General features: G+C 40.5%; 1 protein-coding gene across 2 annotated transcripts; it reads right to left on the bottom strand.

Annotated features, from left to right (window-relative positions):
- Positions 1 to 1377: 1377 nt before the first annotated feature.
- Positions 1378 to 14561, bottom strand: pum3 (pumilio RNA-binding family member 3). 2 transcript variants are annotated; one of them, XM_005725522.1, is made up of 18 exons: positions 14282 to 14561; positions 12892 to 12970; positions 12628 to 12810; positions 12118 to 12301; positions 11940 to 12015; positions 11405 to 11498; positions 10324 to 10390; positions 9949 to 10123; positions 9666 to 9769; positions 8139 to 8217; positions 7917 to 8015; positions 6983 to 7036; positions 6457 to 6537; positions 6012 to 6154; positions 5677 to 5899; positions 5436 to 5523; positions 2731 to 2821; positions 1378 to 2284 (listed from the first exon to the last, which is right to left on the bottom strand). In XM_005725522.1, the coding sequence occupies exons 2-18, from the start codon at positions 12956 to 12958 to the stop codon at positions 2155 to 2157; spliced, it is 1938 nt and encodes a 645-aa protein (XP_005725579.1). In that variant the 5' UTR covers positions 12959 to 12970; positions 14282 to 14561; the 3' UTR covers positions 1378 to 2154. The 2 variants fall into 2 exon arrangements, with proteins under 2 accessions (XP_005725579.1, XP_005725580.1); XM_005725523.1 differs by having other exon boundaries at positions 12892 to 12966.
- Positions 14562 to 14753: the final 192 nt, after the last annotated feature.

Here is a 14753-nt window from a genome sequence, read left to right as displayed (position 1 = left end):
TGAGTGGAAACATCTGGAGGCCATATAGGGGAACTTTCTGAGTTCCCCCTGACTGATACCGATCATGTGACTTGACGTCATCATTGTAATAAAAACCTTGTGACGTGGTTGTTCGGTGGGAGATCAGCGCTTAGAGCCTTGTACTGCTCATCTTCCCCATATGTACATATGTATAATAAAATCACCTACGGTATTCTGACATCCACTGAGACCATGCAGCCGTTTGTCTTTTCCTCAAATTCGAACCATGACAATCGCAACAAAAATTCATGTTATAGGCCAGAAGTACCGATCCTGGACAAGCCCCCAAATTTATTTTTAACCAAGGTTTAAATACCTTTTGTAGAGGCATATCTGCCTCTGTTCATGAACACTCCCACAAATGCTCCTGGTCACATTCCTGACCCGAAGTATCCCAGGTCTCAACTCTCACAAGCAATGATCCTTGGCACAAAAGTCAACGGTTAGTTTTACACAGAAGGGATTTAAAATGATCAGGACAGGATTTCTAGAGAGTGACCCAAACTGAAAGCAGCACTGTAAACCGTTCAGTGGTGCAAAAGGAGATAACCTTGAAGGGGGGCTGTGGCCAAATTTATATGTAGTATCACTTTTGCTTATTATTGTTGTACAAGGTTTTTTTTTTTAAATTCCAATTCTCAAAGTCAAAATGTCCTCTGAATTAAAGGTGTTTATTTATTCCAAACCTGTCTGTGGTGAAGCTGTTAAAGCCTCCATCCCCGACATGGGACCCGATAACATTGAAACATCCAACATCTGGACAGTGCCTGAGAGACCTGTTTATCTGCCCCATGAGTCTCTGTAAGAATGAAACTGTTTCTCATCGTCTTGTCTTCAACAGTTTGTGTACAGAACTTTCTATCCTCAAAATATGAACTGTATCTCTGGAGCCGACAACCTTCTTTTATAAAATATCAGATTTTTTTTGAAGCAATTTCTTGCTTCAAATGGCAAAAAGAATTGAGCCAGGTTCTTTCACAAGAAAGCAACATTTTAAAAAAGCGATGTAGTCAAATTACACTTATGACATTGTCAAAGAGGACCCATTATGTTCATTTCCCCTCCATATTTTTATTCTTAGGCTCTACAGGAGTGGCTTTGCATGATTCAGAGTTAAAAATTATTTATCTTACAGGTATTACCAGTCCATTTACCATGAGCACCAACCATTGGAACAATATCTATGGCAAAAATGTGACAGGTTCTTCCGCTCACTGAAATAAACCAACATTTTAAAGTCTACTTTGACAATGCTCGTTGATTACTTGCTTGCTCACACTCAGGTTTTGGGGTTCTGTGTCAGCATCACATAAATAAATCTCTTATTTTTTAAAAAAAAAATCATAATTCATATTATAGTTGTCACAATAGTCTTTATTTTGCAAACACAGTAACTTTGTAGCTGATGCTTACAACATATAAAATCTTACAAAACAAATCTGAAGGCTGATCAGATGAATCCTAGTCAACAAATTACCAAAAAACTTTGGGCTTTGTCATGTTATGCACATGGTTTTACTTGTCCAACCTTTTTAATGACCTGCAGAGTGTTGGCCTGAACATAGATTTTAAAATCAAGTCAACTGGAGAAGACCCCAAGCATAAAATAAGCAGGATTTTCTCTTATAATTACAGTAAGTATAAGAGACCTCTGTTCATTTCTTGAAGATCTTGTCATGATTCATTCAGTCATGCTAAGCTCATCAATCACAGACAGAGGCCGTTTCCCATTCACTAATCAGCTCTGTATCTAAACATTTTAGCCTCTGTCCATGAAACCCATCACTTTGTCCAGATTTGTTTAATGTAAATGATGAAGTGCTGAGTTTCAAAGACAGTAATGGACTCGAAACTGATTATCTGTGTTGTCCGTTGACTTTTGAGCTGCCAGCTGTTCTTCCATGTTTGTAATCCGTTTTCTTGTAGCGGTGACCATTTTTCCAAACACTTTTACTAATTTCCCAGATTCCAAACAAATTCCCATCCACTGTAATTACACAGCAGTGTGTCAGGTTGTATCCACTTCCTGAAAAATGTTCCCATTTGCTGCTTCAATCACTCAGTCATGCAGGTGTTGGTGCCACAGAGGCAGTAATGGGTTAAACATCAGCAGTTTGTTTGGAAGAAACAGGTCTACTTGTTCAGATTCTCCAGCAGGATTTCCACGCCTTTGTTGTTGCTGATGCTGCTAAGCTCCGACCTGATGGACTCCAGCGCCGCCTTCACCTCCGCAGCCACAGACTTGTCACAGCTGTTCAGCAAACTGCAAAGAAACCCCGCCCCCCAAAACTTTAATTTACAAAAAAAGAGGGCAAACGGTTTCTTTGTGATACCAGAGTCGCCCCCTGTTGGTCCTTAGAACAAACACATGGTTATCTTCAGTTTAAAATCAGCTGGAAGTGCCATGTTTTCACATGTTCTTTGAGCATGTTTTAAAATCAGTATCGATTATCTGCTCTTGATAGATTTTTAATCACCGTTTTATCATCATCTGATAATATCTAGGATAGAAGTAGGCAGCACGCAGAGGTTATTTTGTGCTAAAGAAGAGTCATGTGACATTTGACATTATGATACCCTTCATCCCTGACTGGGGTTTGAGTTTTTGTCCAGCCAGTTAATAAAAAGACTATCTGAGCTGAACTTCAGTTGTTATACAACCCTCAAGAAACACCCTCTGAAGTGATAGAAATGTGTTTGTTCACCGACCTGCAGAGCACCATGGCTCCTCTGTTGACTTTGGCCCAGCTCTTCATCTTATTTGTTCCTACTGTGTCCACGAGGATCCTCCCAAATCGCTCTGAGAGGGTAAAACAGACAGGCAGAGATTAACAAGATACAGAGATAAGAGATAAGAAGATATATAGTTTCCACTTTCTAGCTCTGATGTGAAGTGATTTTCCTGCAGGTATGTAGGAGTATTGCAGTTTGTGGTGGTTTGTGGTTCTGTTGTTCAGCTCAGCAGAGACACACTCCAAAGCTGTGTGTTTGGCTTTTAGTCCACTGAATACCACCTGTCTGCTTCTAGCGTACTCGTGTTTTTAAAAAGTTCACTTCTTTCTTTTGATCCATAGCTATAACTGACTAAATCCTCAATCGGGTTAGAGGGGACAGGCACTAAGCTGTTTTCACACATGTGGCCATTAACATTTGGAGACAATGCTCTAGAGAGTTGCCAATGAGAACACAATGTCCAGCTCAGTTGAATCAGGCATTAGCTGGTCTTTAACCTGGCGGTATGTTAGAAGTGTGACAGCTGGACACTGGACCTTGTTTTTACTTTGGGTATAACTATTGATTTTATTTACTCTGAGGACATTTTTATTTGTGATCACCATGTTATTGTTTTTAACATGTCTTTTAATGAGCTTTTGTCCCCTGTTCAACGGATACTTAGCTCTCGTATCTTAGACTCCTCCACAGCTAAGACATTTGCAGATGCTTTTAACCTACTATCTCCTCATAATGATGTTGATTATTCAACCAATCTTTTGAATAATTATTGCCTTTCTATTTTAGATGAAATTTGTCCGGTTAAAACGAGAGTTTCTGCTTGCAAATCTCCTTCTTGGCTAAATGACAGTATTTGCGGTCTAAAACATGATTGTTGTAAAGCGGAGCGCAGGTGGAGGAAAACCCATCTAAATGTTCATCTCCTCTACCTAAAGGACCTTTTAGCTTCTTTTAATAATGCTATCAGAGATGCGAGGGCTGCCTATTTCTCACACTTAGTTACAAAGAGCAGAGGTAATCCTAAGGTGCTATTCAACACAATTAGTGACATTGTTACTCCTGCTCTTCCTGCAGCCCCTATTTCATCTAATGAGGACGACTGTGACAGTTTTCTTTCTTTTCTGCTTGCAATGATGAAGAATGTAAGAATAAATTTTTCTCATTCAGCACCTGTTCTGTCGATCTCAACCCCATCTCGGCACGTCATTTTGGATACTTTCTCTCCCGTTTCACTACCTGAGCTGGTAAAACTAGCGAATTCAGTAAAAACATCCTCTTGTCCACTTGACATTGTTCCTGCATCATCATTCAAAAATGTCTTCCAGGTAATTGGTCCATCTGTGCTCACTCTAATCAACTCTTCACTGGCGTCTGGTATAGTTCCGGTTTATCTTAAAAATGCTGCTATTCTCCCACTTTTAAAAAAACCTCAGCTAGACCCCACTCTTTGGAGCAGCTACAGACCTATCTCTAAATTACTGTTAATTGCTAAGCTTCTAGAAAAGGTTGTGGCTAAGCAACTTATAGCAGCTCTGGACAAACATAGCATTTGTGATAAGTTTCAGTCTGGCTTTCGCCGAGCTCACTCCACAGAAACAGCCCTTCTTAGGGTCTCAAGTGACATTCTGATGAGTAATGATGCAGGAAAATGCTCAGTCCTACTTATGTTGGACCTAACATCGGCTTTTGACACTGCTGACAACCGCAGCCTCCTGGAAAGGCTTAAACATTGGGTTGGTGTATCGGGTACTGCTTTGGAGTGGTTCTCCTCATATCTACATCACCGATCTTTTTCTGTGGTGGTCTCCGATTTTAGGTCATCCTCTACCTCCCTTACTTGTGGTCTCCCTCAGGGTTCGGTCTTGGGGCCTTTATTGTTCTTAATATATCTTCTACCCCTCCAGCATATAATGGGCTCTTTTGAGGACATTTGTTATCACCGTTATGCTGATGATATTCAGTTGTACATCTCTTTTAAGCCCCAGGATTTATCTAAGCTTCAGCTTCTGAATGATTGCTTAGATTCCATCAAACATTGGATGCTGCAAATTTCCTCTAACTCAAACTGAAGTCCTCGTATGCGCTCCTGACAGATTTTTATCCCAGACAGTGAAAGCCCTTAGTCCTCTTTCAGTGTATGTCAAATCCTCTATCAGGAATTTAGGTGTAACTTTTGACATGACTCTCACATTGGATGGGCATGTGAAATCTCTGGTTCGATCTTGTTTTTATCATTTAAGAAATGTGGCTAAGTTAAGCCCTATTTTATCTCACCCTGAACTGGAGATTGCCATACATGCATTTATTTCCTCACGCTTGGACTATTGTAACTCTTTATGTGTCTAAGCAAAGGTTCTCTGGATTGTCTACAGGTTGTGCAAAATGCTGCAGCTAGGCTGTTGACAAAATTTTATTTATTTATTTACAGCTGCTGCTTCCAAGCAGGTGTCATGTGTCCTGTCTGCTTGTCTAAATAACAGTGTTCCCAGCATTGTGAACACATCTAAACCCAGCCTGATTCCCCTGCAAATATCTGGAGTTTGTGTGAAAATGACTCAAGCTAATCTAAGAAACCCACTTAAACAGGTTTTTTAAATGCTCAGCACGCTGTCAGAAATGACCCTGAATTCAACAACATTCTCATTAAAACCAGTTTACTGTGTGTGTCAGAGTGTCCTTACCTTCCTTGCCGGCCTCTGCCAGCGTGACATCCTGCTCTATGAGCCACTTCAGCACCAGGTGTCCTGCTGGATGCTCTGCCATGTGAAGCTACAGAGAGCACAAAGAGCACAGCGCATCAAACATAAAGTCACCATCAAAGCTTCTTTTAGTGAATATACAAGTAAAAAAAAAAATCCTTTCATATTCATATTTGTTGTTTGTTGACACTTTTGTGCTCGGTTTCTAACTGCTGTCACACACCTCGCCTTTAATCCCTCCTGGTACCAACTCCTGATTGGCCAGCTGAGCCACAGCCGTCATGGCGGGCCGCAGGTCCCCACAGGCCGACGCCAAGATGTCGCTGATGGTGACGCTGGTCGCCTTGTCCATCGCCATGGCAGCTGCGTTGTTACATAGGTACTCCAGCAGCGGTGGGGAGACAACTTCCAGCAGCTCCTTCCTCCGAGTTGCTGTGTCCTTTTTACTGAACAGAGCAGAAACATGTGACCTTCACTCCATCTCAGACTTTTATATGTTAGCATTACTATTTATTTTTACTTTCTTGGATTAAACAAAACCGTCCATATTGCTGTTACCTGTGTGCGTTTCCGTCTCCCTTCTCCAGCACCTTGATGATCTCCGGCACCAGGTGAGCCGGGTCTCTGGGGCTCAGCAGGTACACTAGGACCTTTTTACCGTACTTGTTACCTACGACCTCATCCAGAGATTCTAGGATCTCCTGGAAAGGTGGGACACAAATGAGTTTTTAATGGGGATACTTCTTAAACATGTCATGCTTTGCATTCTCTCCCCTCCCAGTCAGGAGCATATGAGTCCAGGAACCATCCAAGTCTGAAGCTAAGGTTTCTTTTGCTGTGGCAGTGTGTGTCTGCCCTGTTCCTGTTCAGACAGATTTGCACTTTGGCTCAGGCCACTCACAGCCATTTTTCTCTACACTCTTCTAGTCAGTTTGCAGATTCCTGCTGGGCTCCAAAACCATTTGAGTCTGCATACCAATGAAGTATTTTGCATTTGACTTACTGAGAGCACGGCCTGTTTGACCAGCTTGGTGTCGTCCACACAGTCAAATATGGCCAAAAGAACCAGGTGAGCAAACTCCCCCTGTGGATACATACATATATCAGTCCTCACTCTTACTCACTCTGAGGAATTTTAATTTCTGAACAATGTGACTTTAAAGAGATTAAATAATCAGCTGCTATTTTCTAGTTTTGAACAATTGTGCACATAACAAGTTGTCTGAGACGTTTTAGAAGATACATCAAGAACAGAGAATTTCATCACAAAACGTCTGAAACACTGACAGAAATCCACAAGAAAAATAAGACTAATGAGAGGTAGAAGTGGAGGTGAGAATACAAAGTACAGAAATGACAGTGATTATTTTTTGGCAGACATACAACCATGAAGTTATTTTACACTACACTAAAAACATCCAAACTGTTTATAACATACTTTAATTGACCTGCAGACACTTTGCATGAATTGTTAACATATAAACGTAGGTTTTGGTTTAATCAATCAACACATGATTAAATGAACTCACCATGGCAAATTTCACCATGTAGGTCTTCATAGTTTTTATGATGACTTTTCGGTCCTGAAACAAAAAATAAAACAATGACTTTGTGTAGCAGACGCTTCCATTTCCTGCCAGTCATCAACATTAGTTACATATATATGAAGTTTGGATGGTGCCAATCTAAAGATTATGAGGAACTGAAGAAGCTTTAATGTGCGGCTGGCATGTTAGAAAATAATTATGATCATCCATCTTCTGCCACTTGATGTCCATCAGGAATCCTAATCAGATGCATGAACCACCTGAACTAGCTTCTTTCAATGAATAAAGCAGCAGCTCTACTCTGAGCTCACCCCTATTCTAATGAAGAACAGGCCATCTTGCATCTTCTAGAGGAAACTCATTTCCCCTCATCTTTTGGTTGCTACCCAGAACTTGAGGGTAAGAGTGTAGATGCACCACTGAACTGACAGCTTTGCTTTTACACCGCAGAAGAAAACCTCTTTGATCACCACAATATCAGTTTACCCTGGGGCTTGTGGTACATGGAACAATTCTGATAGGTAATAATAAAAAAAACAACTTTCAGCCTAACCTTTATTTCCCAAGGGGTCACAGTGGATGGACCTGCAACCCTGTACTGGCTTACTAGTACAGGTAAAAGCCTGGGTTTGTGTGTCCTCCTGCTAACCTCATGAACCGATAAATAAACACAGGTGATGACTTGAGGTCATTTATGCCACCGATTTTAAACTGGGTACAAGAGTCTTTACGTAAACAAAATCCGATCAGGCTCTCTCCGTGTATTTTGAGGCCATAAGTTTTGTTTTCGAGCAGAGTTTTTTAAATGACTCCCATGGAGGAAAAAAGAAAAGAGTGACGGCTGCTTCTCAACTGTCTGTAACAACAGAACTCCTGCATGTGCACGTGCAGTTGTTGCATTTGAGCGTGTGCGCACCTTGGCTGTGCCGTGCCACAAGCTGTTCATCGCCACTCGGGCTCCGTCATGAGTGTGGGCCATGTAGACGACAGACTGTCTGATGGACTCGATCATCTCCTGCTCGAATCGCAACAAACACAGAGCAAGGAGAAACAATTATTATTCCATTTTTAGTTCCAATGAAGCAGCGATATTCATCTTCTGTTCTTTAATACATGGAAACTTTAAAAAGAGGCTCACCGTTCTCTGTTTCTCAGGAGCACACTGGAAGAAATCCAGGAAGACTTTGTGGACTAGAGAGTGTTTGATCACTTGTTCCCTGAAATACAAAAAAACAGTCCAAGTGATTAACAAACATCCAGATAAAATAAAATATAAACAGAATTTTGAAAACAGAGCAACTGCAGTTAATGGCATTTCCACTTTAGATTCACTTTTCATCCTTCCATTTGACCCATACAGCAATCCTGGCATACAACTTCACTTCCTGTTTGACAGCTTTGCAGCCGATTTCAGTTAACCATATCTAAAATCCATCTGATAGCTTCTGTGAGCTTTGGTCTGAAGATTAAAAAGTTTGGATAGAATATTTGTGGCATTTCAAAAGAGGTTAAACCTTTAACTTCTAATGGTAGAAAATCCACAGTGGTGCCAAATGACGTAGGCCACTTTCACCCTAGAACTAAACCAGTGCTTCATTTTTCAAACACGTAAAATCACCTCCTTCTTCCACCCATATGCACAACGTGCAGACTTTGAGTGAAAAGAATGACAGTAACTTAGGTCTGAATCAGGGCACCAAAGAGCCATTTTAGCCCCTCAGGCTGAATACTGGGAGAAACAGAGCCGTGTGTCTGTGTCTGGGGTCCAGCCCTGAACGTAAAACTCAGGGTCAAAAATATAGAGATATTTATTGAAAAATAACAGCATATTAAATGCTCTTTTAATGTGAATTCCGTTTCTGAACATCGCTGCAGAGCTTCTCCATATCAGGGCTGTAATATTAATGCAGTACTGCAGTGGCATCAGTCAGGAAAGAGCACCGTTTGGACTTCATGTGGTTCATGTTTGAGAAAACCTTCTCGTATAGGTATAGATGGACAGGACTCCGAAATATGGAGAGAAATTTGTCTCAGTGCGTACAATATGATCTGCAAGTATAAATTAAGTTTAACAAATGTGTTCAATGATTTGTGTATAACTTTTGAGGACTCACACGTGCATGTTTAAATCCACACAAATACAAAACAGAAATACCAAATCGGACCTAAAACCAGTTTACAAATGCGTACATCCAAACCCGAATAAGTTCAGCTCACCAATCCGATAATTCTGACTTTCAAAAACCTTTGTGTGCGTACAAATGTCTAAAACAGCATGTAACATCTCTCTCACTTACAAAACCTTAAATATGTGTGGACGAATCGACTTCAAGGTTTTATTTGTAACTTTTAAGTTCAGTAATGAAATTTTATAACTTTAACTTTCTTTTAGGTTCTAATTTATCTAAAAGAATTAAATTCTGACCATAAATGCGTCTCAAACCAAATCAAAGTTTCCACATCAGCTCATATTTGTTCTCATCTTTAGGAAAAACATTTTAAACAATGTTTTTATTGAATCTTTTGCCATTTTACCCCAACTTAATGTGAATTGCTTTATTCATTAGTATAACAAAAACTGAAAGCTTTAACCACACTCTGTCAGAAAACATTTGTAAAGGACTTCAAAGTCAAACTTGGCAGGTGATTCTTTTCCTGGTCTTACTTCTGGGCCATGGGTGTGAGAATCTGCTTCATCTCGTCCATGATGTTGTTCAGCTTGTCCGGGTTCGTCCTTACGACTTTCTCAAGGGTGTTGAACTCGTATGACTGGACACGGACAAAGAGACGCACAACACCAATTAATAAACACACCTCTCAAAAATAATAATCACAATAGTGGTCGGCCTGTTTGTCTGCCCTCTGGTGGCGCTGATACAAAACAATAGTTTTAAGCCTCTGTGTGTGTGTGTGTGTGTGTGTGTGTGTGTGTGTGTGTGTGTGTTTACCTTGCAGACAGTGTAGGTGTTGCCGTACAGCTCATCTGTGAGCATGAGTCTCTGTGCGAGCACCGCTTTGTCATTGTACGCATACTCGATGATGGACGAGGCAGCGGCGTGCCGGAGCATCTGTCGCACGTGACCTTTAAACCTGTTAATCACTGCTGCCACCAGCTCTTTGTTCCTGTGGAGGAAGTAAATACATAAATAATAAATACACCTAAGATTACACTTATCTACTGCAGAACTTCATTGTAGCTGCTGAGCAGTTTATTCTGTCATATTTAGCTGAATTCTTTTAAACTGGTTGGACAAAATAATAGAAACACCTGTTTCAAGACGCATCTGCAGAAAGGGGAAAAAAACTCCTCTAAGCCGACTCACCCGTACACCAGCAGCTTTTTCACCACATGTCTGCCGTACTGTGACTTGCTCAAACTCAGGATGTCATCTGTTAAAAGAAAACAAGGACACAGTCGTATAACTGGATCTTTTTATATCTACTCACATCTTACTTATTGAATTTTGATGTAAAAGGGAAAATGTGCTGCCTGTTCATAATCCGTGGATGAGGTGTTTTGAAAAAAGCGGCAGAAGCTAGTTTCAGTAGCAACAAATATGACTTTGGCGCTGATGGATTTCTGTTGGTTTTGATAAAAATATAAATTTTCTGGAGGGAAGTAGCAGGGAAAACCCACTGGACCCAAAAATCATTCGTTACCAGCAAAGTTATCAGGGCCGTTCCTGCATGAGTTGAAAAGGTCCAAAGGAACCTCACTAGAATTCTAATATTTTTAACCAGTTTTGCTGGTCTGTAGGCCCATTTACTCAAACACATAAGACATTTTTCCCATTCATCCATCCTTTTTCGCTAATCCTTATCAGGGCTGCAGGAGGGCTGGAGCCTGTCCCGGGCACCAGAGGCATGGGTACACCCTGGACAGCTCACCAGTCTGTCACAGGGCTAACAGAGAAAGACAGACAGCCATTCATACTCTCATTCACACCTATGGCCCATTTAGAAACAGCAATTAACCTAACCCTGCTAAATATATGTCTTTGCACTGTGTGCTGAATTTTTATGCCAGCATAAGAATGAACGTACATTACTCATGCACGCCAGGGTTTTCTCAGATTCTGGCTGGTTAAAGCACCACGTGTGGTCAATTTGTGATTTCCCTTTCTTGCTAAAAGCCTTGTTGCCATTTCTAAAACTTCTTCTGTGCAAGAATAAAAAGTTAAAACAAACAAAAAATAAAAAATAAAAGGCAAAACTATCCACTGTCACATTAAAATCCAGAACTGCTAAATGCCCACAGCCCATGCTGAGTTTTCTGTCTGTATTGGGGATATTTTCTAGACGTCACCTCTGAATTAACTGGTGATGAAAAAGCTCAGAGTTTGGGGTAACTCACACGCAGACTGTAACACTTCCAAAGACAGTAGATGAAATTATGATGCTCACCTTTGAGCTCCTCAAACACTTCCTGCCTTTGCTCGTGGTTGCTGAACTGAATATAACACTGCAGCACTCGCACGGCGTCGTGAGCAAACGCCATCTGGAGGAAGGAAAGCACGGTCACATAACAATCCAAATCATTCCATAAAATTAAAACAAAATGCAAGAAACTGCTTGTTTTCCTGTTTTTATGATGTTTTATGATCCGTGTGTCCACTTTTAAGCCTCTTTACTTTCTGAGTCAATTGCAGACATGATGAACAATCCTAAGAGAACTACATTTTAAAAAGGTACATCTTATTGGAAGCCTACCCTGTTTGTTCTTTTTTTCCGTCATATATGATTAGGCTAGTGTATGTACACGTAATCCCTGTGAGCCAAATACTTAGATTTCAGGAGGTTTTTTCCCCACTGTATGATGTCAACAAGAGTGAATGTCCACAATATGGTCATTTGAGGATGGGTTCATTTTAAAGAAAAGTTAAACAGGTTTAAAAATAAAGATAAATCCATATGTGCAGTTTCTAACAAACAGACGAACCTGTTTGACTTTTCCATGGATCAGATCACGAAGCTCTCTCAACAGTTTCTTCTTCAGGTCTTTCTCGCAGTTCTTCCTGTTAACACAAACATCCAATACTGAACCGACCGCAGCAATACAAACGACGGCCTTGTCTCCGACCCTGTGAGTGAGTGTGTGTGTGTGTGTGGACATGTACCTCCTGAGGTCTCCCCACATATGTTTGGACTGATTGATGATCTCATACATGTCCTTCCTCTCAGCTTCCTGTCGACTCCTCTTCAGGTCCTTCTTTCTCTGTTGCCTGTTCTTCTTCAGCTCCTCCTTTGTGAGCTTCTCATTTGGTTTAAACCCATCCTTCTTCACCTTCTTAGCCCCAGGACCTGATCTCACACAAAAGAGGAAATACAACTTTTGCTTTTGAAGACCGTCCTCTAACAGAAAGGCTCTCAGGAGAAGCCGAACACAGAATCAGTGATTTAGAGCAGAATGTGTCATTTCAGCAGTCTGACTGTCCACACTGTAGCACAGAGAGTGTATCTCATGTATTTATTTATTTTTACTCTAAAACTAACAAGCAGTGCGTTGATAACATGTGCTGTATATGTGCAGAATGTATGTGTGTTAATTATGTTCAGCTTATGATATACAACCAACTCCAATGTTTACAGTGTCAGATTTGGTCTGTAAAGAGCCGATATTTCCTCACCCTCTCCTCCTTCATCTTTAGCATCTGTCAGTTTCCTCTTCCCTCCTTTAGAGAAAGAAAACTTTGTTTGTCTCTTGTCGCCATCCCGGCCCTTCCCCGGTTGGCTCTTCCTCTCTGCGTTGTTGTATTGTTTGAAGGGCTTTTTGTTGCCTGGTTTTCCACCAAATTTGGTCCCTGTGGAATCTGGGCAAAATGAGACACCGCAATCACAAAACTGGTTTGATGTGATGAAGCTTGGAAGCGTTGTTGTAAAAGATGCTTTACCTTTGCCTTTCTGCATGAACTTCTTCCCATTTTTAGGAGAAAAAATTTTTTTTGATTGAGTTTCCATCCTAATGTCTGTCTGAGAGAGAAAGTGAGACAAGAGTAGGAAGATTAACATGTCACATACACGCAGGTGACAAATTAAAGTAAAGAAGAAACAAAGAAAGGATGGAACGCCAATCTCCCACAAGCGGTTATCTGGGTTGAAATTTGTTGGTTATGGAGAGTGTAGCATGTGATCAATATCTCTTTCATACTCATCAAACCACTGCGTGACCGCTCATGCTGTCACACATAGGGTGTATACAACAAGAGGCTTAGCAGGCACCACAATCCTTCACTGTGTGCTGCAAAGTGATGATGAGATTTTCTATCCATCAGTTACTGCAAGTACAGTGTACTTTGCTGTGATCTGCAGGAGAAGCAGCACTACAGCTGGTGATACTAACAGACTGTACAAACTGGAATCACGAAGACTGGTTCTGTGATTGTAACTGATGAGAACTAAAAACTGCTATGCTATCACTCTCTATAACACAATATATCTGAAAAAGAAGCACCTGACAGATGTTAATAATAATAATAATAATAATAATGATAAATATTAGTATCATCTGATCATTATTTAAACTGCTTTAATAAGTAACCAAATATGGGAAAAATAAAGTATTCCTGAACATCTTACCGAGGCAGTGAGAAGCTTTGTTGGACTGGGCGAAAGTGTCTGACGATAACGTTTCTCTGATTCTAATTGGATTTAAGTTATGAGCTAGTGAAGCTTTCTGCAAAGCAATAAATGTAAGTGTTCAAAAGTGCCTTCATCTGACAATACAATCATTGAACCTGGCGACAATACAAGTGGGGGGGTGGTCCAATTTTGGCTTTAGAAACACTGACCTGGGCTTTTAGCTTCAGAATAAAAATAAACAGAAAGCCGAGCTTCTGAGACAAGAACACAGTTTTTCCAAAACCTTCTCCAAGTCTCACATTTAAGACACCAGAAGTAGATTCGTGTGGATTTTAGAAGACTTTCAGATGGGAACTTTCCCTGTGATACACTTACTGGCTCTGCCAACTATTTGATTCCTCACTTTGTAAATGAAGGCGTTAAACTAGAACCACAGACAAGAAACTACACCAAGCTTTTTTCTTCACGTGCTGTTAATGACGAAACTCTGCTTAAATTTTAATATTAATGAACCACTTTTCCATCAGTTATAACAGTTTTGAAATGTGTTTTCGATCCATAAAGCGCTTCTGGTGCTTTTACCCATGCTACTTAGCTAGCAACATATATAACGCAAGTTAGGAACTGTTATTGCGCAAATAAAAATAGCATTTTGTTATAACATAACGACGTAAACGTGATTTTTTCGAGCAGTTAACTCACATTTCAGATGTACACGCTACCTCAGCTCCGTCCCATGTGTTCTATAACCGACACGGTTTACGGCACAAAGCGTCCAATCAAACTGAAACTCCACTGCCGTAAAACGTTGGTTGTTGCGACAATTCATTATCGCCCAAAAACGCCGCACCGATAAATTTATTCGTTTCAGCTCCCAATATTTAACACTTTGAGTGGTTGTGCAGTCCCAAAGTGTACTGACAAAAAGTGAACTTCTTTTTTTTTCGATTTGTGGAGCTCTGAGCCACTGTAACGCGGCCAACGTTTGTTTACAGACTGTCATTTAAAGGGGCAGACCTCGTTACTGTGGTTACATCGATGTGAATTAGAAATTGACATTCTTTAAAATTCCTTAAAAATCAAGTTAGTTTAATCTAATATTAAAGTTAATCATGTTTGTAAAAATTATGTCATTTTCTTTAAAATTACGACCCATTACGCTCCAAACGCAAGA

Source organism: Pundamilia nyererei, unplaced genomic scaffold, assembly GCF_000239375.1.
Source record: "Pundamilia nyererei isolate P.nyererei 1_Seehausen unplaced genomic scaffold, PunNye1.0 scaffold00016, whole genome shotgun sequence".
NCBI classification, from domain to species: domain Eukaryota; kingdom Metazoa; phylum Chordata; class Actinopteri; order Cichliformes; family Cichlidae; genus Pundamilia; species Pundamilia nyererei.
Note: the sequence above shows the minus strand (reverse complement) of the source record. Positions and strands in the feature narration are given on the sequence as shown.

Excerpts from the sequence above, each read along its gene's own strand:
- pum3 (XM_005725522.1), bottom strand. The coding sequence starts at position 12,958 with ATGGAAACTCAATCAAAAAAAATTTTTTCTCCTAAAAATGGGAAGAAG. Across the intron at positions 10,391-11,404 it reads AGTGTTTGAGGAGCTCAAAG|ATGACATCCTGAGTTTGAGC; the intron begins GTGAGCATCATA and ends TTCTTTTAACAG. Across the intron at positions 8,016-8,138 it reads CTCCTGAGAAACAGAGAACG|GAGATGATCGAGTCCATCAG; the intron begins GTGAGCCTCTTT and ends CGATTCGAGCAG.